The sequence below is a fragment of the Nansenia antarctica genome (genome assembly GCF_963989245.1).
Source record: "Nansenia antarctica genome assembly, chromosome: 3".
In the NCBI taxonomy this organism is placed as follows: domain Eukaryota; kingdom Metazoa; phylum Chordata; class Actinopteri; order Argentiniformes; family Microstomatidae; genus Nansenia; species Nansenia antarctica.
Window position 1 is genome coordinate 4,536,681 of NC_137688.1, and position 25,000 is coordinate 4,561,680.

The 25,000-nt window shown below is 44.5% G+C and overlaps 2 protein-coding genes across 4 annotated transcripts in view; one reads left to right on the top strand and one right to left on the bottom strand.

The window, feature by feature from the left end:
- The first annotated feature begins 301 nt into the window (after window positions 1–301).
- On the top strand, window positions 302–5,282 carry gpx3 (glutathione peroxidase 3). The gene is made up of 5 exons (XM_080526623.1): window positions 302–460; window positions 1,613–1,769; window positions 2,127–2,244; window positions 3,333–3,432; window positions 4,439–5,282. Exons 1-5 carry the CDS (start codon window positions 377–379, stop codon window positions 4,658–4,660), a joined length of 681 nt encoding a protein of 226 aa, XP_080382749.1. The 5' UTR covers window positions 302–376; the 3' UTR covers window positions 4,661–5,282.
- A 140-nt stretch (window positions 5,283–5,422) lies between these two features.
- tnip1 (TNFAIP3 interacting protein 1) overlaps window positions 5,423–25,000 on the bottom strand; it is a 35,976-nt gene continuing 16,398 nt past the window's right edge. Inside the window, exons 11-18 of one of the 3 annotated variants that reach the window (XM_080526621.1) lie at window positions 19,556–19,687; window positions 12,691–12,819; window positions 12,116–12,256; window positions 11,400–11,525; window positions 11,082–11,165; window positions 9,824–9,961; window positions 9,214–9,298; window positions 5,423–8,253 (exon numbers count right to left, since the gene is read on the bottom strand). In XM_080526621.1, coding sequence (XP_080382747.1) covers window positions 8,189–8,253; window positions 9,214–9,298; window positions 9,824–9,961; window positions 11,082–11,165; window positions 11,400–11,525; window positions 12,116–12,256; window positions 12,691–12,819; window positions 19,556–19,687 — 900 coding nt within the window. In that variant the 3' untranslated portion in view covers window positions 5,423–8,188. Of the gene's footprint in view, window positions 8,254–9,213; window positions 9,299–9,823; window positions 10,067–11,081; window positions 11,166–11,399; window positions 11,526–12,115; window positions 12,257–12,690; window positions 12,820–19,555; window positions 19,688–25,000 lie in introns of all 3 variants that reach the window. The other 2 variants (XM_080526620.1, XM_080526622.1) reach the window with 2 other exon arrangements.

Consider the following 25,000-nt stretch of genomic DNA (forward strand, 5'->3'; position numbering starts at 1 on the left):
TACAGTTTAGATTGGGGGGTGGTTTACGGTACATTAAACCCCAAATGAGCATCTGACCAAAAATAAATAAAAATATTTTGACTGGATGTTTATTGGCTAAAAGTGATTTGCGCGTCAGCTCTTTGTCATCAAGCCCTGTGTTCGTAAAGTTGCTCTGAGCGCGCCGGAGCGCACACTGGGTTTAACGTCACAAAGGGACCGAGTCATTTGATTGGACAAGAGGCATTCCATGAGTGCTGAGCAGATTTTCCTAAGTGAATTTACGAACGCAGCCCAGGTCGGTGTCCATCCAGCGGTGGCAGACAGACAGCTGCCAGACCATTAAGCCGACCTGAGGAGCGCCAGGACCCTCTCAGGACCCTCTATTCTCAGCACAATGCGGGGGTCTCGGGGTCTGTGGACCTTACCTTTGGTCCTGCTGGGTGTCTTACAGCCCTGCGGTGGAGAATCACTAACCCAGGTAATGTGCACAGAGATATAAGTCTATTATTGCGGAATCAATATCATTCAGGATCGACAGATAATAATATTGTTTCTTAATTGTGTGAAACGCAGTTTTAATGTTATGAATGCTTTTGATTTCCATAGTTTAGCCTGTGTGTCTGAAATGTAATAATGCAACTTTAGGGAGATGAATGTCCTCTCCTCAATGATGTCAGAACTAATGAACTAAAATGTAGATGCGAACAGGTGGCAGTTTGATGCTGTAAATACTATAATACTCGCTCCAGACTTCAATGTATGCGATGCAATGTTTGTTTTTGGAGAACACTAAGTGAAAGATACATATTTGTCTAGTTTGGCATGTTGGCCTAAGTTGACCAGTTGATAACATCATTACGCAAGACTGTTATTCTGCCACAGACAGTGACACGTCTGTCCTGATCTCGACGGCATCCGGAGAATCACTGCATCAGAGAACCATCCTTAGTTACCTGTGTTAGAATAATGTTATTAAACCGTTAAATGAAAGTATGAAACCGTGGTGCGTCTTTCTCTACTTTAAAGTCAAGTAGGCAAGGCAAGTTTATTTGTATATATTTGTATAAAAAAACTTGCAACCGGCAGTTCAAAGTGCTTTACATAATATGTATAGCATAAAAACCAAAAAAAAGAAAGAAGGATAGTAAGAATTTCTTTTATGAAAATAAAAATAAAAATGGCAAGAATAGATACATATATAGAGAGAAAATGAATAGATAAACATTTAACATCATAGTAAGACAATGAATAAAAAGATATAGATACAAGTGTTATTACTGCAACTGCATTTATACGCTGCTCTTCACGAGTAAGTCATCTTAATTATCCTCAAGAGAGAAATTCGGTTGGGCTGAACCAGCATCCTTCCTTCCTCCCACAAACACATTTCAAAGACAGATATTCACAAACATGTTCATAGAGGAAACATATTTTGCATATTCATATTTGTATATTTGCAAACCTGCAGACAGGAAAATAATGCGGCACCAAATGAGGACATCACACGCAAACACAATACTACACTGTAGGCAACATCCTGTTTACCTACTGTGTGTGTGTGTGTGTGTGTGTGTGTGTGTGTGTGTGTGTGTGTGTGTGTGTGTGTGTGTGTTGTGTATCTGACCCTCAGGTTTGTGGCGGCTCGTCAGATGGCATCGGCACGATTTATGACTACAAGGCCAAGACTTTGAATGGAAGTCGCATCGTCTCCCTCAGCGAGTACGCAGGGAAGACTGTCCTCATTGTCAACGTAGCCAGCTACTGAGGTCTCACCTTCCAGTACCTGGGTAAGTCGACTAAGGTCAGGGGTCACTCACCACACCAAGCAAGACAGGTCTAGATAAAGCCTGTGTGTGAGCAGCGATGCTTAGCCCCAAAAAAGCTTAGCCGTATTGCTAAGTTAAATAGCAGTTAAATTGAAGTTAAACAGGGTGCTACACTACAGACTGCCTAAAGGCATCATTAATTAAAAACCAAACCCCCTGATGTACTATAGCCTACTCTTTAAATAACCGTTACGACTGATAGCTAGTCGAAATATAATGTGTTGAGTTGACACTACAGGCTACATTTTTGAATTGCCCTTGTTCATGTAGGCCAAAATTAAAACCGTTAAATCCCATTTTTTCCCTTCATGTAATCAGAGTTGAATGCACTAAATGAGGAGATGAGGGATTACGGGCTCACCGTTCTCGGGTTTCCCAGCAATCAGTTTGGGAAACAGGAGCCAGGAGACAATCATGAAATTCTGGCGACTCTAAAGTGAGTATCTGTGTCCCTTTATCTCACACACACTCCAGGTCACATTCCACTATCTGCTGGCATGCGAGGACTTTGACATTTCAAACAATGCCAGTCATTTAAGCACCCGTTTGAAGGGGGGGTTATAACCCTGAATGATTGGGTGTGTTATAAGCCGGCATGAACAGCGATAAGGACAAAATCCTCAGACAGTCCGTCAGTCAACAGACTTTCATTTGAGGCTTAACACGCTCGGGAAAGTCAGGAGGAGGTGGAGGCTGGTGGAGGTAGACATCGGAGGACAGGGCACATTGTAATGCATTGTAATGGAATGAGTAATAATAGTAGTAATAATAATAATAATAATAATAACTTTCTATTTGTATAGTATAGTATAATGTATTCCTCATTCCATTCCATGCATTACAATGAGCCCGTCCTCCGATTTCTGCCTCCCTCAGCCTCCCCTGATATCTGAGGAGCAGTAGTAACAATTCCCATCATTTCTTTTTTTTGTTTTACTTTATTTTTATAGTCACATAAAATAAAAAAAAGACACAAAACACAGTGGAACAAACAATTGGTCATCCATGCATTCAGACATACAAATATTACAGTGATGGCAATACACCTCAGGTCAAACAGTCATGACTCAGTCGTGACGTTAGAATTATAAGGTTCTATTTCCATTTTTGTCAAAATTTAGTTTTTTACATAATCTGATCCATTAGGTGTTTATTAATGCCTGTGTGGTGTTATTTTTAAAATGTTGACATTTTTGAGTTAGTAATTCATAAAATACAAAGGTTCCATCTCACAAAACATAATGGAATGTAAAAACGTTTCAATATCTCTGAACTACCCTAGACGGAGATAGAACCTTATAATTGTAAGCTCACCATGTTGTCCCTCTCTCGCCCACCCAGATCAGCCCTACTTCCCATTTCCCAATAGCAGGGTGGCAGGGTGGCGGGGTGGCGGGGCAGACAGACAGAGCAGGACATACCGTTCTGTATCTAGGGCAGTCGCCCACGTTGGGGCCCGTGATGGGTAGACTGAGTGTTTAGAGGCGACGCTCGCTGATAAGCTGACCTCTTCCTTGGTTCCAGGCATGTTCGACCAGGCAATGGATTCGTTCCAAACTTCCTGTTGTTTCAAAGAGGGGACGTGAATGGATTCGGGGAGCAAGGAGTCTACACTTTCCTAAAGGTAAAAAAGTGACTGAAGGTTGTCGTGAATTTTTTTACACTTAATCTTTAAAACTGTTGGGCAACGTTTCCCCCAAACCATGTTAGTGCCGAGGTACAGTACAAACAGTTGTTTTAGTGATACTAGTCAACTAATTAACTGACCAAACCTGACCACAACAACCTGACCACAACTACCAACATGACCACAACAACCAACCTGACCACAACCTGACCATTCAAGTTTTTTTTTACTTTGAACAGAACATAGGGGCAAGCACACTGCACAATTTCCACAGGAATTGTCCCTGTCTAGTTTATAATAGTTACCCTATTATACTAGCTGATAGTGAAATACCTCAGGTCACATGTGACCCTTCAGAGTTGTACAAGGCCTTGATTTCAAGAATGCATGTTGGTCTCATGAATGACTGTCTGTGTTGTTGCAATGTTTCTGAGCAGTCAAGAGTGTCTCTATGCTGCCAAACAGTGAATCAATTAGAATCACCTCTAACTCTGACTACAGTTAACTAAAGATCATGTGTGATGTGGATGAAACTCCATGTCCAAAGTGACCTTGACCTGAAGGGACTTATGTTAGTTAGGTAGTGTGCAAGCAATACCTTAGGCTATTCAACTCTGTTATATATATTTATATATATATATATATATATATATATATATATATATATATATATATATATATAGCGGGACCATATATAGATAAACATTTAATAAGATAATAAATAAGATCATAGAAATGTATAAAAAAGACATGGATGGAAGACGTGTTAGTGTTTAATCATAACTGTCGCAAAACATTACGTTTTTTTAGCTTAGATTAAAATATTTTTAGTTTTGGTTTGGGCCTGTTTGATTTCCCCAGGGAGTTTGTTCCAGGAGCATGCGGCAGCGTGACTAAAAGCTGCTGCACCCTGTTTTGAGGACCACATGTAGGCTACATTTAGTAATAGAGTTTTGGGATCGGGCATTAAAGTGTTAATGTTTGTGTCTTCCCTGCCGTGCAGCGCTCCTGCCCGCCCGTGGGAGACAGCTTTGGAAACCCCAGGGACCGGCTGTTCTGGGAACCTCTGAAGACCAACGACATAAAGTGGAACTTCGAGAAGTTCCTGGTGGGGCCGGACGGCCGGGTGGTGATGCGCTGGTTCCCCCGGGTCACCGTGCCCGAGGTCCGCACCGACGTCCTCAAATACTTCCGCCAACTTTACTCTCAGCAGAACTTCTCCTAAAAGGCTTCTGTCTTCGTCACACTGTGATGTCATAGACATCTGCGTAGGTCACATTCTGTAGACCCCCCCCCCCCCCAATCTTATCTTAATGTCAAAGCTATTTTTTCAGTTCTTTTTTTTTTGTTGAAGTTAAGATAAGTTAAAGCTTGTAGGCTACTGTCTGTCTGTGTAGAAACAGGGGAGGCTGGTGGAGGTGGACATCGAAGGACGGGGCTCATTGTAACGCATGGAATGGAACAAGGAATGGTATCAAACATTCCTCATCCTATGCATTACAACAATGACCCCCCGATTTCTACCCCCACCACGCCTTCCCCAGTGTAGGAAGTACTGTCTAGTGTCTAGTAAGTCTCCTGGTCCTCTATAAGTAGCTGTAGTAGTGGAAGTGGTGGGTACAGGCTCCTGGGACAGGGAGGTGGGCATGATGTATGAAGGTGAGGCTTGAAAACAGTGACCCTGTGGTGCCTCACCTGACGGTGGGAGGCGGGCCAGCATCTTGAGTGCATTCAGGCCGGCCCTGCCAACCCCTCCGCCATGTCATCACCCCGGCCCAGACGTCTGCTGCCCACTGCTGCCTGGACGCTAATTACCTTCAATAAACAATGGAACGCAATGTGGGTGGAGGTGCCAATTCTGTTCCAGAAATACACTTGACTCTTGGCTCTCAGGCGCCTCGACAGGGTGTGTGTGTGTGTGTCCAAAATAGTTTGTTTTGTGCGTAAAATCCTTAAATAAATATATATAGTAAATAAATATAGTGATAGCCACCTAAACCTGCTTCTTAAATCTCCAAAAATAAGAGGTTAAAATAAAATGTTATATTTAATTTAATGTATGTATTCTAGTAGAGTAGTCTAAAACAGTGTTTCACAAATAGCCTTAGAAATGTATAGTATAAGTTTAGCATAAGTATAAACAACATTCAAATAGATTATCTACAGCTCAGTAGGGAGATGATGTGGGTGGTTGTGCCAAGTTGTTGCAAAAATACACTTTACTGTTGGCTCTTAGCTGGCTCCCACGCCTCAACAGGGTGGGTGTGTGTGTGTGTATCTGTGTCCCTGCATTTAGGTCCAAAATAGTTTCATTTATTTTGTGCATAAACAAGACAAACATGTTGCTAGCCACCTAAACCTGCTTCTGTCAGCGACCTATTGACACAAACTCTGAAAATAACCAGAGGAAGAGGCAGAAAGACATTTAGAATGTGTTTATTAAGCCAGTCAAATACAAAAAGTCTCACATAAGATGTGCTTTTGCCCTACAGCAAAAAAACAACCCAAAAAACAAACAAGTAAAATACAACTGCCAGTAATTACAGCATAACCTTTCAAAGTGCTAAGTCTCAATTTAACTTTCAACTTTATTTCGAGGGGAAATCCATCTTGTTGAGTCTGACACACACACACACAGCCGGCCGGAGTGTCATTATTATTGTCTCGAATGGGGAAAAAAGTAACATTACGTACAGTAGCATTTTAATTTACCGTCAAATCAAATCACACACCTATCTTAGAGGACTGGAGCACTGTTGTCTGAGCAGGCTTCTGTCGACTGGGTGTCACAGCAGTGGTTGGATTCACAGGTCTGTCGGAGAGGCGTGAGTTAGTATGGAGCTGCTGGTCTTAAAGAGTTGACGTCAGAGGTGTCCGGGCAGAAGTTGTTTTTTTTCACTGAGGTGTAGCGGTACTGCTGTGACACCAAACCTGTCAGTACTGCTGTGACACCTAGCCTGTCAGTACTGCTGTGACACAAAGCCTGAGGCCTGTCCCTGTCAGTACTGCTGTGTGACACCAAGCTTGTGGTCTGTCAGTACTGCTGTGACACCAAGTCTGTCAGTACTGCTGTGACACCAGGCCTGAGGTCTGTCAGTAGCCTCAAACGAGCTAGCTTTCCTCCTCTCTGGTTCTACGTCACGTTGATCAGATCATTAACGTTAACACACACTCAATCCCCTTTACCCTATTACTCGCAAAAAGTATGGAACCAAACAATTCAATATCCAGGTAGCACAAGTTGCTTTTCAGAGTCGCTTTAAAACTATCCTGAACACACTCAGCGGTACTGGAGCCCGCTGGTGGCCATGAAGGAAGGTAAGGTGGTATGTGAGGAAAGGAAACGAGGAAATGAGATGAGGAAAGGGAGCTGTTCAAGTCTACTGGGACGCCACAACACCGCCAGGACACACGACAACTGGCGAGCCAGGCCTCCTGAGGTGAGGGAAGTGCTCTGAGGGCAAATGTGTGGAAGACAGACAAGTCTGCCTCAGGATGTGTATAAATAGTGGAATCTGTGACTACATCGTTAAATCAAGGATGTCAAGGTGAAAAGTGCTGCATTCAAATGAGATTAGGTCCATCAGATGGTTTTATATGAGGGGTTTGAGTATGTGTGTGTGTAAGTATGTATGTAAGTATGTGGTACAAACATATGTCAATAGCTACAATATATTTGGAGTACATTAACAACATAGAAAGAACAGCATTACTAAAGACAATGATTTACACTTAGTCAATGCAACTATCAAAACAGTAGATTATAAATAAATTATCAATAATCACAACCACGTTTTTGGCATGGAATACCATCAAAATTCATTTCCCAAAGTTTTTAGTATTTCAACAATCACTTTTTGAACAGTTACGTTTATGGTACAGGTCTAGAACATCGATGGTACTGAACAAATTATCATAAATGAAACAACATCCACATTACAATTTTCTATGATTCAAATTCCAAGGCAGTTTTACCTATCATAATAATCATTGGAATGAACGCAAGTAGTCTTGTTATCAAAGGTAGACTCAGCGCTATGACGTAGCTGCAGGAGGTGGAATGACTGGATGTTTTCTCTCCTAGCGACCCTACAGGCGCACGGGCACGGCAAAGCAATTATCCAAGACAATTAACCGCGTGACAGAAAGGCTGGCAAGTGTCTGGTCTTCAATTTGGTTCACCTCTGCCGCTGGCCACACTATGTCGCTAACTACGCCATGTTGTAGACTCTACCTTTAACGCCAGGGAATTGTTAAACACTACACGTAACAAAACAAGTCTGTAAAAATGTTACTTTCAGTGGGACAATCGTTAATTAACAGCAATCACATCGGTATATTGTCTGAAAATGTATTTTGATAATTTCAACCTATTTTAACCAATGACTTCAGTTCCTGCATAGAATCATATGAAGCAGATATTAAATCTCCCAAAACAAAAATAAAATACAAAATAATAAGAGGTTAAAATAAAAAAAAATCTAAATAATATTTAATGTATATATTCTGAATAGCGTAAAACAGTGTTTCACAAATAGGCTTATAAAACGCAAGTATAAACAACATTCCTATAGGTTATCTACAGCTCAGTAGGGAAATGATAGTTCAAACCACACCAACTCAACTTTTTGTCAACTCAAAACAAACTGATCCATGCTACTACCTAAGCCCCATGTGGTGGGAAGGACCACTCAGCCCCATGTGGTGGGAAGGACCACTCAGCCCCATGTGGTGGGAGGGACCGGCGATGCTTTTAGTGCTTTCCAGGGTCAATGTTCTGTCGCTCCCTTTTTCCAAAACCTGTGGCTGTTGACTGATCTGTGAACACAACACGAGAGAGAAAAAAGCTTTTACAATCTTTCATCATTGATCGATCATCATGCCCTGAAGAGTACAATGAGAGGTTCAGAGTTAGAAAGAGAAAGAGGGAGGGAGAGGGAAAGAGAGAGAGAGAGAGAGAGAGAGAGGGAGGGAAAGAGAGAGAGAGGGGGGAAAGAGAGATTATGAAAGAGATTGGTGTGTCTTTTCTGACAGTTGAAGTTAGCTTGTTTTACTGTCTACAATCTATCATAGGGTTAGGGTTATGACCTTAACAGTACGAGAGATTCAGAGTTAGTAAGAGAGAGAGAGAGAGAGAGAGAGAGAGAGAGAGAGAGAGAGAGAGAGAGAGAGAGAGAGAGAGAGAGAGAGAGAGAGAGAGAGAGAGAGAGAGAGAGAGAGAGAGAGAGAGAGGTTATGACAGAGTTGAGCATCTCTTCTGTGACAGTTGGAGTTAGCCTGTTCTGACAGTTGGGAGTTAGCCTGTTCTGACAGTTGGGAGTTAGCTTGTTCTGACAGTTGGGAGTTAGCTTGTTCTGACAGTTGGAGTTAGCTTGTTCTGACAGTTGGATTTAGCCTGTTCTGACAGTTGGAGTTAGCTTGTTCTGACAGTTGGAGTTAGCTTGTTCTGACAGTTGTAGTTAGCTTGGTCTGACAGTTGGAGTTAGCTTGTTCTGACAGTTGTAGTTAGCCTGTTCTGACAGTTGGAGTTAGCTTGTTCTGACAGTTGGAGTTAGCTTGTTCTGACAGTTGGTGTTAGCTTGTTCTGACAGTTGGAGTTAGCTTGTTCTGACAGTTGGAGTTAGCCTGTTCTGACAGTTGGGAGTTAGCTTGTTCTGACAGTTGGTGTTAGCTTGTTCTGACAGTTGGAGTTAGCTTGTTCTGACAGTTGGAGTTAGCCTGTTCTGACAGTTGGAGTTAGCCTGTTCTGACAGTTGGAGTTAGCTTGTGTGACTGTACCTGCGTTCTCTGGAGGCGGTCGTGAGCCCTCCCCGGTCCCTCGTGCCCCCCTGGGCTGTGGAAAGGACGACTGCCAGGGGAAACCCTGCCCAACAACAGGACACAACCACCATCAGCATCCATCAACAGCTTCACATAACATAACATAACACAACACCCACACAACCCACTGTTCACCCTCCACCAGGCCAAATCAGGGGAAGGTTGCGGGAGGTTGAAAAATCGGAGGACTGGCTCATTGTAACGCATGGAACGGAATGAGGAGTGGTATCGATGGTGATGACCCGTGTTTGACATCCTTCCCGTGACACTGTCCCCCACAAAACAATACCCACTTCCTGTCCTCTCGCCCTTCCCTTCGGTTTGCCAGGCCCTGACCTGACTGAATTATGTGGAAATAGCGAAAACTGTCGGAAAACGTCACATCCCCACTGCGATTTTGCGATTGTATGACACACCCGTACTATTTCTATCTCGATCTAGCTAGATGAGAGAGTGTGAGGGTAGCTAGGGGGGGGCTAGGGGGGGTTGTCTTTTGCTGACCGATTGGGGGGCCAAAGTCCTTTGAGACCCCACCCTGAGACCCGAGACCGAGAGACGAGACCCTTACCGGGGTGACAGGCTGGAAGTCTCGTCCGGGGGGAGGCACGGCGGAGGAGGCTGCGGCTGCTGCAGCGGCGGCTGCGTTGGGCATCCGCGGGGGGAAGTGTACGGGCCAGCCCTCCAGGCCCTGCGGCCCACCTCCCACCTGCACAAAGGGACCACAGTAGGAGGGGGGGCTCAGCGGGCCGTTCGCTGCTGAGCCCGACGCGGGGTCGGACGTACGCCTCTCCTGCCGCGGCGGAGGCGGAGCCTACGAGTGATCACACAGTACACCCCCCCCCCCCGGTCAGAGCACAGCAGCCGCTAACTCTGAGAAGGCAGCGTAGCCTAGCCTAGCGCCCGGCTGTGGCGGGTTTACACTGAGGTAGCCTAGCGTAGTGTAGCATAGCATAGCCTAGCCTAGCGTCCAGTCGTGGCGCTTTACACTGAGGTAGTATAGCTTAGCATAGCGTAGCCTAGCGCCCAGTCATGGCACTTTACACTGAGGTAGCCTAGCGTAGTGTAGCCTAGGGCCCAGCCATGGCTTTACACTGTGGACCTTGTCCTGTTCACCACCCTATACTGTACTGTAAATGCACAGATCTGGGAATAACAGGATAGGTGGAAGCAATATGGTAGAAGGTGAGAAGCGTACCATTGGAAGACATTCCAAAGACATATTTCTCACACCCATCTTAGTTTCGACAGACTTGCCAATGTGACTCAAGGGTTTACGGACGAAAGGTTGTTGTTGTTTTGAGGTATTCAGGCGCTGCGTGTCCTGTGTGTATTGTGTCCTGGAGGAGTGGCCGGTGGTGTGGCCCCGACGTTTGCTGCCAGACATTCAGTGGCCTGTTTCAGTCACAAGGGGGCGCTGGTGTGCTGGGTTTACCTCAGCCTTCTGAAGCCAGTTTGGATAGATGCTCAGTGGGATTCTTGAGACTTACCCTAACCCTAAACCCTCACCATAACCTTTACTTAACTCTATCCCCAGGCTAACCATAACCCTTACTTAACCCTAACCATACCATAACCCTTACCTAACCCTAACCCTACCCCTTACTTTTGACCAATTAAAATCTCAAATCTCAATTCCAAATGGGGGTTACGTTACAGAGTCAGGCTGTCCCAAGCATCCCACTTCTTAGCATCTGAGAGAGAGCGGCCTGTCTTAGCTAGGCCAGTAGGGGGCAGTACGTGCAGGGGGCTCATCAACCAGAGCTCCTGTATGTCCGGTGCTGTGTGTGTGGGTGGTGAGAAGGACAGGGGGGTGTTGGGTACAGTACCTGTTTGTGGTGCTGCATCTGAAGCCTCTCCAGCTTGCATCTCTCCGTCCGCTCCCTCTGACACTCGTTCTGGGCCTGATGGAGCTGGGGGGGGAGGAGGGGGGTGGGTTAGCAAGATGACGACCATGATTGACGATGTTCAAAGTCATGTAAAAATTCACAAGTTGAATAACAGATTGTTTGACAGTACATAAACCGTGGCTAAGTTAGTTCATTATGAATCAGCGGTTTACCTGATTGGTCAGAGTTGGTCATCTGATCCATCAGTATTATACTTAATTGGTGAGACACAGGTCATCTGATCCATCAGCGGCTTACCTGATTGGTCAGGTTGGTCATCTGGCCCTGCAGTCTCTCCACCTGCCTCCTCAGGTCCTCCTTCTCCTCGTTCATCCTCTCCCGGTCGCTCCTCTCCTTCCTGAAGTCCTCCTCAAAGATCTTCACCTGAGACCAGACGTCAACCATCCGTCAGACCGTGTGATCAATCATCATTTAACACTAGAAGAGCCGTGAGCCGAAGAGTGTGTCTCACCTGTTCCTTTAACACTGCTATCTGAGTGTGTGTGTGTGTGTATGTATGTGTGTGTGTGTGTGTCTCACCTGTTCCTTTAACACTGCTATCTGAGTGTGTGTGTGTGTGTGTGTGTGTGTCTCACCTGTTCCTTTAACACTGCTATCTGAGTGTGTGTGTGTGTGTGTGTGTGTGTGTGTGTGTGTGTGTGTCTCACCTGTTCCGTTAACACTGCTATCTGAGTGTGTGTGTGTGTGTGTGTCTCACCTGTTCCTTTAACACTGCTATCTGAGTGTGTGTGTGTGTGTGTGTGTGTGTGTGTCTCACCTGTTCCTTTAACACTGCTATCTGAGTGTGTGTGTGTGTGTCTCACCTGTTCCTTTAACACTGCTATCTGAGTGTGTGTGTGTGTGTGTGTGTGTGTGTGTGTGTGTGTGTGTGTCTCACCTGTTCCTTTAACACTGCTATCTGAGTGTGTGTGTGTGTGTGTGTGTGTGTGTGTGTGTGTGTGTGTGTGTCTCACCTGTTCCTTTAGCACTGCTATCTGAGTGAGCAGCTCCTGCTTGCGCAGGTTGTTGGCCCCGTCCCCTCCATGGCTGCCCTGGCCTGGGGGGGGGGGCTGGGAGGAGGCGGGGGGGTGCAGGTTCAGGGCCTCCTCTAAGGCCTGGGGGCAGAGAGACAGACAGACAGGTAGTTAGGGGGGGGGCAGATAGACAGGTAGTTAGGGGGGGGGCAGATAGACAGGTAGTTAGGGGGGGGGGGAGGCAGACAGACAGATAGTTAGGGGGGGGGGGACAGATAGACAGGTTGATGGATGGACATGCGCAGGCCCGGACACAGGCAGAAGCACTCCCTCACTCACTCACTCACTCACTCACTCACTCACCCTCTCACTCACTCCCTCCCTTCCTCACTCACTCCCTCCCTCCCCTACTCACGCAGACACACACGCATGTAATCACGCACACACACATGCAAACAGACACAAACACGCAGACAGACACACACGCAGACAGACACACACGCAGACACACGCAGACACACACACACTCACGCACACACACACAGACACACACACACACACACACAGCCACCCACCCTGTTGAGGCGCTGTATCTCCTTGTCCTGGTACTCTCTCTGCTTGCTGAGGGGCAGCAGCTGATCCTGCAGGTAACGAACCTTCTGCTTCAGCTCCCCCGTCTCCGTACCCAGGGTCTCCTTCTCCCCCTGGAACACACAGCAGTGTTACAACCACCACACAACCTTACTACAGGCCTTACACACACACACACACACACACACACACACACACACACACACACACACACACACAACCTTACTACAGGCCTTACACACACACACACACACACACACACACACACACACAACCTTACTACAGGCCTTACACACACACACACACACACACAACCTTACTACAGGCCTTACACACACACACACACACACACACACAACCTTACTACAATCCTTACACACACACACACACACACACACACACACAACCTTACTATAGGCCTTACACACACACACACACACACACACACACACACACTCAGACTCAGACTCAGACTCAGACTCAGACTCTACTTCTCCCCCTGGAACACACACAACGTTACTACACACTAAGGCTGCCACGATTAGTCGACTAGTCACGACGACGTCGACTACCAAAATCGTCGCCGACATATTTGGTAATCGCCGTAGTCGCATGTTTTTTTGGAGCTGAAATAAGCGTTTTTTTTTTTTGCCTAGCACCAGGGGAGCCCCCCCTCCCAAATTTCGTTGTTTGGTACCTGTACTATATCAATGACAATAAAGACCATTCATTTCATTCGATAAGCATTCGTTTTTCTTCCCTGAAGCTGCCACTGGCTAGCGTCTCCCAGTGTCTTTGATGTACATGCGCAGTGTCGGTCATCCGGGGCACACGTGACTTCCCCGGAAAAAACAAACAGAGAAATGTCTTCCTGTCCTCGTACCTCTAAAGTGTGGGAGCATTTCAACCACAACGTTGAAAAAAAGAATGTAAAATGTAAAATTTGCAAAGCTGAACTCGCTTATCATGGCAGAACGTCTATGATGCGCGAGCATCTAAAAAGGAAGCACGTTGTGGCAGATGACGAGGAAGACGATGGCTCGTCTCGGTAAGCTAGTTAGCTTGTTATTGGCTAACGATATCGTTACGTTAAAAGCCTTCTTACATTATTTTACGTTGTCATCAAAGCGATACTTATCAAATAGCTAAAAATGTTGTCTTAACGTTACAGTGCTAAGAAGGCGCGTTCTACTATGAGATGAGTGAAGCAAAGCAAAACTTTTGTACTCTGTACAAGTATTTATTTTTGTTTTTGTATTCTTTTGGTTGCCTAGTGCCTAGCCTACCTCATTTTACTCAGCAGTTTGCACCCTCTACTACTCTTTACATTACATTACATGCAAGTGATGCCAGAAATAAATCTGCAAAGTTCATTAAAATATCTATTTTTGAGTGAACAATCATTTTAATTGTCTTTATTTTTAGTTAGCACATGCCTACAACAACAACTAACAACTTCAAGCTAAATTTAGAAGCTGATTTAGAAGATGATAGCTAAATAAGAGCGATTGAGTAATTGTGCGATAAGCTGTAATTTATGATCCGATTAGTCGACTAACCGTTAAAATAATCGGTGACTAGTCGACTATGAAAATAATCGTTTGTGGCAGCCCTACTACACACACACACACATACACTCCTTCTCCCCCTGGAACACACAGCAACGTTACCACGCCCGCCCGCCCGCATGCCTCCCACTCTGCCTGCCTATTGGCTGTTGCTGGTTCCTTTGGGGAACCTTGGCAGAGTGGGTAGGTCGTCAGGCTAATAAGTAGTGTCACCTGGGTTTGGGGAGCAGAGGATATATAGTGTGGGTGTGTCCTCAGCTCACTCTCTCTTCCTCTGGCTTTGGTTCATTTGGGGTTGTTGGTGAGGACTCGTGGTACCGAGGTTTTGGGGCCTTTTAGTTTTACACTACATACATACATACATCCATACGCCCCTTACACATACAACATACATTCTACACCCATTCACTCATGGCATACACCACTGATTCTTATCCATGTTCACATACCGTATTTTCCGCACTATAAGGCGCACTTAAAAGCCTTTAATTTTCAAAAAAACCGACAGTGCGCCTTATAACCCGGAGCGCCTTATATATGGATCAATTTGTTAATTGGTTGATCCATACTGGTTGTACACGGCGCTCAAGGCGCTCTGTCAAAATGTTTCAGTACGACTGGTAAACTACAAAGCCGCACCGCTTGCAGCATTACGGTAATCAGTAAACACCGGTGTTGTGCTTACTCACAGTCCCACACCACTTGTGTGTATAAAGACCCCAAGTAAAGAAGACTAAACAGAGTTTCCGAGGGAACAAAGCGAGATGGCCACAGTTAGACACAGTTAGAGGACAAACTCCAACAGTGGGTTGTTGAACAGAGAGCCGCAAGGAGAAGCGTCTCTACAGTCACTATTCGAATGAAGGCAACAGCGCGAGCACGGGACATGAACATCGATGAATTTCGAGGCGGTCCTTGTTGGTGCTTTCAACTTGAAGTTTTAAAGTACCCACTCGATATAATAAACAATAGTTTAACGATCACTAAACACTTGTATTGGATTCATTATTCTCGTTTGCCGGAGGCTACCGGTAAGGAAGACTTGAGTTGTAAACATACTTTCGTTTTAGCTCGTGTTCAAAAGCAAGAACTGTGTGTTCATCTAGTTATGTGTAGTTATGTGTTTTTAGCATGTCGATGTTCTCCCAGCATGTTGTCATGTTATTAAAATACAGTTTAGACCTTCGTAGCGATGTGTTTTGTTAGCAGCGTTCGTAGCTGTGGCTGCGTTCAGAGTCACAAAACTGAAAAATGACGTTGCACATTTCACCAGGAGCTGTCACATATTGGTTGTTGGTTATAATTGTATAGCCTATTGGTTGTTTTCTGGTGTTGTTTTATTGTTTTGCTCTGTTTGTAGTCTACTTGATGTATTTTTATCAGCTGTTAAATCACCACAGCGGTTAATCCACTAATAGAGATAATACCAGATTGAAAATGCTTGTAGCTAACTACTCTATATCTCGTGGTCGCAGCTATTGCGAATTGCTATTCACGCGAGTCAGCTGTGAATCACCGCAGGTCCTTGACGCTTGTTGCAAAAATGGATGACGAACGGCTGATACTTGAGGTGGAAAAATATATATTTTTGACAGTGGAGCAGGTAGAACGTTGACGGTGACAACGCTCAGGTGGAGCATGGACAACGGGAAGTTGACACAACACCGATGGAGAGGTGACGCAACGCAGTAGGTGGAGCTTGTGCGTAACGCAACCCCAGTCAAACGTTTGACTGCAGTATTTTCTATTCTATGCGCTTTATAATCCGGTGCGCCTTATAATCCGGTGCGCCCTATAATCCGGTGCGCCCTGTATATGAAAACAGTTCTAAAATAGGCCATTCATTGAAGGTGCGCCTTATAATCCGGTGCGCCTTATAGTGCAGAAAATACGGTACATATATTATTTAGTTTATTTTGCTTATTTAATCTAATCAAATTTAAGTTGTATAATTTAAATACATGTATGGACTCCCTTTTTTGCCACTACCTTCGGGTGTGTGACATTTTTCACTGTATTGCTGTCCGCTGACCTCTTAGTTGTTTTGGTTTTTAATCGGTCCTTCTGCTCTGTGTTGTGCAGCACTCTGAGCTGCGTTCCTACGTATGAAAGGTGCTGGATGAATAAAGCTTATTATATTATTAGTAGACGGTCAAAGAAAACAACATTATGATGATGAGTCATGTGACAAGACAAGGTCACGGTCGGTTAATGTCAGTAAACATGGTTTCGGTCAGGTGAGGGAACCCACACGCACACACACACACACACACACACACACACACACACACACACACACACACACACACACACACACACACACACACCAATCATGTGGTGCGTGCAGCGTGGAATGTGACATCAGGCATCAGGGGGGAAAGTACAGAAGCTGTCATCAGAACAACATCCTGGTTCATTACAGAGATGACCGCAGAGCAGAACTACACAGCACACTACTGCCCAGAACCACACACGACAGTCCAGAACCCAGTCCAGAACCACACACAACAGTCCAGAACCCAGTCCAGAACCACACACAACAGTCCAGAACCCTGCCCAGAACCACACACAACAGTCCAGAACCCTGCCCAGAACCACACACAACAGTCCAGAACCCAGTCCAGAACCACACACAACAGTCCAGAACCCTGCCCAGAACCACACACAACAGTCCAGAACCCTGCCCAGAACCACACACAACAGTCCAGAACCCTGCCCAGAACCACACACAACAGTCCAGAACCCTGTCCAGAACCACACACAACAGTCCAGAACCACACATGACAGTCCAGAACCACACACGACAGTCCAGAACCCTGCCCAGAACCACACACTACAGTCCAGAACCCTGCCCAGAACCCAGTCCAGAACCCAGCCCAGAACCACACACGACAGCCCAGAACCTGCCCCACACTAGTCCAGAAAATAATAATAATAATAATAATTATAAGTATTATTCCTTGTGACTGCCAATGGCCCGAGCATAGATTATTTAAATTATCTTGCGATGACTGATGTATAGATGACTCACTTACTTAGACAAATATATTCGTTGTAAGTCACTTTGGATAAAGGCTTAAGTCTGCTAAATGCCCAAAAATGTCAAATGTAAATGTAGTTTCACAGACAAGGCTTAAAGCCTAGTCCTGGACTAAAATAAGAATCATCTTCAATGGAGATTTTACACTGACAGTGTGTGGTTTAGTCCAGGACTAGGCATTTATAAGCTGAATCCGGCCCATTGATTTCCGACTCACCGGACAAAAACATTGAAAGACTCTTTTGTCTGTGCTGTAATTAGCAGGCTGGGTTTTCACAGATGATTGCACTAAGCATTTCCTGCACTCAGCAATTTTCTGGCCCTTGCTCTGTACTGTGTTGTATTGTTGTCTGTGTCCTGTCTGGTATGTTGTCTTTCATGTTTGCATTTTGTTAGCCTCATAGCATAATTGCCTACGGCTAAGTCATATTTTGGCCAAATTGAGATATCTGCCTAACTCTACTCTCCTAACACTGCTGATTCACTGTGCATTATTGCCTCTATGCCATCAGCCTATCAGAATGCTTGTTACATTCCAAAATCCCCATCATCTCTTTGACATTTGGCATTTTTGACACTACATACAAAGATGGCTCGGCTGACCACAAGTAAAGCATGGCGTAGGCAATTATGCTATGAGGCTAACGATTTATACATTTCCCTACTCAGCTCCAATGATTGTATGTTCTAGAATCTTTGTGTGGATGGACGGTTTCCAATTATTGAAACCGAAAAACCGTCAAAGACTAAAACCGGGGTTTTCCGGTTAACCGAAAAATACATTAAAAAAAAAAAAAAAAAAGAGCGCCAATTTCAAATAATTGAGCCCTACTGCTACAATACACTCATGTCGAACACCATTAAAACACCGTAAGCACAGTCGCAACACATTTAGGCTACTTAGTTTCACAAATATAAGTGGAAAGGCAGACTTTTGTAAGCTACACCATACATGAAAACACATGAACACTTAACACACCAGCTCCGCTGATCCAGGGTGCACGCCTGCACGGAAGATCATCTCTTGGAACAGCGTCTTCATTGAATGAACTGCTTTCTCAATATCTTGGTTCTTAGACAAAGTTTCAGCTGCTGCTCAATGTATTTAAATATTTGAATACTGCTCAATAATCACTGAACTATTAGACTTAGAATTATGCAGTGAACATACTTAAAGCTTTTCATATAAACCACATGCCGCGAGACTGACTCGTCCTGAACTGTCCTAAGTCAATCAACAAAGAATGCCCCATCAAAATAAAAGTGCCCATGGTAGAGCTGTCAAAATAGAGCTTTCAAAATAAATGTACTAATACAGATAGAGATAAATACAGAACTACCTTTGCGTCACTAAGTGACCGCGTATCTTCTGAGACATGCGTTCTGTCATCACTTTCAGTAGCGCCTTCACACACAGTGGCGCTGTGCACAAACACTCTTGATCCGTATAGCTCTTGTTTTATTATATTGTGGTTTAGTAAATACTGCACTTGGAGTTACATTCAATGCATGATTTGTGCTATAGAACATAAATAAAGTTTGATTGATTGATTGATTGATATCAAATCAAATCACATTTTATTTCTATAGCGCATTTCTCACAAAAGTGACCCAATGCGCTTTACAGAGAGCAGCGAAAATGATCTTATTAAATGTAAGCGAGTAATTGTAAAAAAACTTTCCTATCTACCAATAACTGAAGGCAACTATCTTTCCCATAGAGTGATTCGTTACCCCTAAATATAATCCCAATTAGATATTAATCCTCAGTTATTCTTCACAACTGACCAAACCTCTCACTCATTGCGCGGCAGATTCAGACTGTATCATTGTTATTTTCACACACGACAAACATGTGACATGTTCCAGTTTTATTCTTATTCTATTTTATTCTTCAAAAAAAAAAAAAAAAAAAAAAAAAAAATTTTGATAAAAAAACGTTTCTATTTTTATAAACCCCGGTTTTCGGTTTAACCGAAAAACCGTCCATCCCTAGTGTTTGGACAGATTCATCTTAATCCTAGACTAAAGAATGTATTGTATGTATTAATTTTCGATTAAAACACGTGTGTGTGCATGCGACTGTGTGTGTGTGTGCGTGCGTGCATGCGTGCGTGTGTGTGCGTGCGAGTGTGTGTGTGCGTGTGTATGTGCACGCATGTGTGCGTACGAGTGTGTGTGTGTGCACGCGTGTCTGCGTGTGTGTGTGTGTGCACACGCGTGTGTGGTCCCGGGCCTCACCTGCACGTTCTCTATCTTGGACTTGGCGAGGAGCAGCTTCTTGTCGTAGTCGCGCTGCCTCTGCTCCCGCTCCGCCTCCAGCTCCAGCACGGCCTTCTGGGAGTCGGCCAGCCGCTGCCGCAGGTCAGTGATCTGAGGGGGGGAGACAGGAGACCCGTTAGAGCAGTGGTCTAGGGAGGTAGAAGACCGGTTAGAGCAGTGGTCTAGGGAGGTAGAAGACAGGAGGCCCGTTAGAACAGTGGTCTGAGGGTAGGGTCTGATCGGAAGGTTGTGAGTTAAAAGCCCTCAGTTACTCCAGGGGGGGGAATGTCCCTGTAATTCGTAATTGTAAGTCGCTTTGGATTAAAAGCGTCTGCTAAATGACAAAATGAAAAAAATAATTAATAAAAATTAATAGGGAGGTAGAAGACCAGCGTGCCTTTAGAGCACTGCTCTGGTGAGTTGGACCGGTGATCAGAAGGTCATGAGTTCAAATCTCACCTGGGAACACCACCACTAGTGTGTCCTTGAGTAAGACCTGGGAACACCTCTACTAGTGTGTCCTTGAGTAAGACCTGGGAACACCACCACTAGTGTGTCCTTGAGTAAGGCACTTAGCCCTCAGCTACTCCAGGGAGACTGTGCCTGTAATTGTCTCTAAGTCACTTTGGATAAAAGCGTTAAAATGCTGAATGGTTCAGATGGAAATGTCTCATTCCTATCATCCCTCCTGTCTCTCTGTCTCTCTGTCTCTCTGTCTCTCTGTGTCTCTGTGTCTCTGTGTCTCTGTGTCTCTCTCTCTCTCTCTCTCTCTCTCTCTCTCTCTCTCTCTCTCTCTCTCTCTCTCTCTCTCTCTCTCTCTCTCTCTCTCTCTCTCTCTCTCTCTCTCTCTCTCTCTCTCTCTCTCTCTCTCTCTCTCTCTCTCTCTCTCTCTCTCTCTCTCTCTCTCTCTCTCTCTCTCTCTCTCTCTCTCTCTCTCTCTCTCTCTCTCTCTCTCTCTCTCTCTCTCTCTCTCTCTCTCTCTCTCTCTCTCTCTCTCTCTCAGCCTGGGGACGAGGACACTACAGCAGGGAAAGTACACACCACACAGTTCCCACACACACACTAACAACAGAGGAAACAAACACTTCTTCACAAACACACAGAAGTAAAACACCACAAAGCATTTACCCCTCAGATATTCCCTTTTACTGGACCGCTCAGACAAAGCAACACAGAACTAGTTTAGAAAAAGGGGCAGTGTACTGTATAAGCAAACTGATCCTAAATAATATATACAGTATATCTCAAAAGTGAGTACACCCTTTAGATTTTTGCAAATATTCTGTCATATCCTTTCAGGGGATAACACTATCTTAATGGAACTTTGATATAACTCAAAATAGTCAGTGTGCTGCTTGAATAACAGTATAGATTTATTGTCCATTGAAAATTACTCAGTACACAGCTGTTAATGTCTAAACAGCTGGCAACAAAAGTGAGTACACCCCATAGTGAACATGTCTAAATTGTGCCCAAAGTGTCAATATTTTGTGTGACCACCATTGTTATCTAGCACTGCTTTAACCCTCCTGGGCATGGCATTCACCAGAGCTGCACAGGTTGCTTCTGGAATCTTCTTCCACTCCTCCATGACGACATTACAGAGCCCACGGATGTTGGACACCTTGCACTCCTCCACCTTCCTCTTGAGGATGCCCCACATGTGCTCAATTGGGTTTAGGTCTGGAGACATACTTGGCCAGTCCATCACCTTAACCTTCAGCTTCTTCAGCAAGGCCGTTGTCATCTTGGAGGTGTGTTTAGGGTCATTATCATGTTGGAAAACTGCCCTAAAAAACGGCCCAGTTTCCGAAGAGAGGGGATCATGCTCTGCTGCAGGATGTCACAGTATATATTGGAATTCATGTGTCCCTCAATGAAATGCAGCTCCCCAGTGCCGGCAGCACTCATGCAGCCCCAGACCATGATGCTGCCACCACCATGCTTGACTGTAGGCAAAACACATTTGTCTTGGTACTCCTCACCAGGGTGCCGCCACACACGCCGGACACCATCTGACCCAAACAGGTTTATTTTGGTCTCATCAGACCACAGGACATGGTTCCAGTAACTCATGTTCTTGGATTCATTGTCTTCAGCAAACTGTTTGCGGGCTTTCTTATGCATCGGTTTCAGAAGAGGCTTCTGTCTGGGGCGACGGCCATACAAACCGATTTGATGCAGTGTGCGGCGTATGGTCTGGGCACTGACAGGCTGACATCCCACTTCTGCAACCTCTGCAGCAATGCTGGAAGCACTCGCACGTCTATTTTTGGAAACCAACCTCTGGATATGACGCTAAGCACGTGGACTCAACTTCTTTGGTCGACCCTGGCGAGGCCTGTTCTGAGTGGAACCTGTCCTGGAAAACCGCTGTATGATCTTAGCCACCTGTGCTGCAACTCATTTTCAGGGTGTTGGCAATCTTCTTATAGCCAAGGCCATCTTTGTGAAGCGCAATAATCCTTTTTTTCAGCCGCTCAGAGAGTTCCTTGCCATGAGATGCCATGTTGTCCAGCATTCAGAGAGAATTGTGCCCAAAACACAACATTTAACAGCCCTGCTTATCATTTACACCTGAATCCTTGTAACACTAACGAGTCACATGACACCAGGGCGGGAAAACAACATCATTGGGCACAATTAGGACATGTTCACTATGGGGTGTACTCACTTTTGTTGCCAGCTGTTTAGACATTAACAGCTGTGTTTTTGATTGATTGATTGAAAACTTTATTAGAAGATTTGCAGAAGTAGGTACATGAAAGTACATATTACATACACGGTCAACTAACAGGATAAAAACCCAAGAAAGCCACTGGCTTATTTCAATTGGGGTCCTTGATTCTCAATTCATCGTTACATGTAAGACAGACAAAAAAAAACTAGTACTATCTACAAGATAATACAGACAAATAACTAGTACTATCTACAAGATAAATATACATCCATCATGGGAAGAACAATACAACAAAAAATTAGGTATGTACAGCGGGTAGGACAGGTGGGGACATACACCACAGGTGGGGGCGGGGGACAAAACACAAAGTATGTACAGTGGGTAGTTCGGGTCTTTCAATCTGATTTTTGATTTAGAGGGTCCAGTTACGGATTGCAGCCTCCTGTAAATGTTTTTTGAGAGTGGTTTTGAAGGTGGGCAGTGTTTTGCACTCCTTTAAGATTATAGGAAGGGCGTTCCACATTTTTACTGCATAGTTTGCAAACGAGTTTATCCCCTTGTTTGTGGTGCAACGCGGTTGAACGTGGTTCGTGGAGCTTCCTCTGGTATTGTATGTGTGGACGTTGTTCACTTTTTGGAAGTATGTTGACAGGTACTTGGGTGTCTTTGTGGTGTAGCGTATCTTGAAGACCAGGCCCAGTGCAAGCTGCTGCACTCTGTCAACTACTCGTAGCCAATCAAGGCTCAAAAAATGAGCAGCGGTTAGATGTGTCCTAGGGTTGAGGCCTAGCAGAAGCCTAACCAGTTTATTTTGGGCTGTCTGGAGTCTTGTTTTATGGGCCTTTGTGGTTCTATAGTACCATGATGTTACGGCATAGTCGAAGTGACATTGAATGAGAGCTCCTGATAGGGTCCTCAGTGTGTTTTTACTGACAAGTGAGGATATCCTGTACAAGAATCTAGTTCTATGGTTCACTTTTTTGATTACTTTTGCTGCCATTTTATCTCCGGAAAGATTTGCCTCTAAGATGGAGCCCAGGTATGTAATATCCTCTTTTCTTGTGATATTAATGTTACCCACTTTTATTTTAAAATGTTCAGCCTTTCTGAGTTTAGATGGGGATCCGTATAGGATGGTTTCAGTTTTACCTAGGTGTATTGATAGTTTATTGTCAGCTAGCCAGATGCAGATTCTACTCAGTTCAGTGCTTAGCGCTTTTTCCACCTGCAATATGTCCCTGTCAGAGACCAGCAGAGCCGAGTCATCCGCGAACAGGAACAAATTGCAATCACATGCTGATGACATGTCATTCACATATATTAGGAACAGTAAAGGTCCCAATATGCTTCCTTGTGGAACGCCGCAGGTCACTGGGAGGGGGGGGGGACAGTGTTCCGTTCACACTAACCACCTGTTCCCTCCCCTCTAAGTAGGATTGCATCCAGCTCACCGATGTTCTATCGAACCCAATTGCTTTCAGTTTATCTAACAATATGTGGTGATCTACTGTGTCGAAGGCCTTCTGGAGGTCCAGCATGACCATGCCGCAGTACTTGCCCGAGTCCACCTCATGGTTGATGTGGTCGTTCAAATAGAGAAGGCATGTGTCAGTGGAATGGGATGTTCTGAATCCTGATTGAAATTCATACATCAGATTTTTTTCGGTAAGGTACCTATCAACCTGTTCATAAACTATTTTTTCCATAAGTTTCGAGATGGAATTAAGAATAGAAACAGGTCGGTAGTTGCCTGGGTCTAATTTGCTTCCTTTTTTATACAGTGGGGTTACCCTTGCTATTTTAAAGTCAAGGGGGACGTGTCCCTGTTTGATGGAGAGGTTTATTATGTGGGTGATGATTGGGGTAATGGAGGCAGCTGAGTCTTTTAGAAATCTGGCTGGAATATTGTCATGGCCCGTGGCCTTTTCTGAGTGTAGAGCTCCCAGCTTTTTAAACACCTCATCGTTTGACACCATGGAGAGTTTAAAATCATCTTTGCGTACACCCAGTTTATTGTACAACGCACGGATGTGCTCTACACCATAACGCCCTGAGTGGGGTGGTAGATTGTTAACTAATTTAGTGGCTATGGTTGTAAAGAAAGTGTTTAAGCACTTAGCCACATCCAGCTTGTCTGTAAAGAGAGAATCTCCAGATTTTATGCTGATGTTTGTAGACCTGGTTTTGAGTTTTTGACTGCAACCTAGTTGGCTATTAAGTAGCTTCCAAAGGTCACGTGGTTTGTTTAAGTTTTCTTCGATTTTGTTATCGAGGTATTTTTTCTTAGCACATTTGGTCATGGTAATTACCTGATTGCATAGTTTGTTGCATTGTTTTTAAAAAATTTCAAAGTGGGTTTTGAGATCTTCGTTTAAGTGTTTCACTAATTTTGATTTGCATTTTTGAACTTCAGAGCATTTTAGGTCTCTGACTTTCATAGCATTTAGAATGTCCGAATTCATCCATGGTTCCGATCGGGCTTTAACCCTGGTGGTTCTCATGGGGGCTATACTGTCAATAATATTTAGGAATTTGGTTTTGAAACCTAGCCATGCCTCCTCAACCTGTGTACTGAGTACTGAGTAATTTTCAAAGGACAATAAATCTATACTGTTATTCAAGCAGCACACTGACTACTTTAAGTTATATCAAAGTTTCAGTAGGATAATGTTATCCCCTGAAAGGATATAACAGAATATTTGCAAAAATCTAAAGGGTGTACTCACTTTTGAGATATACTGTAT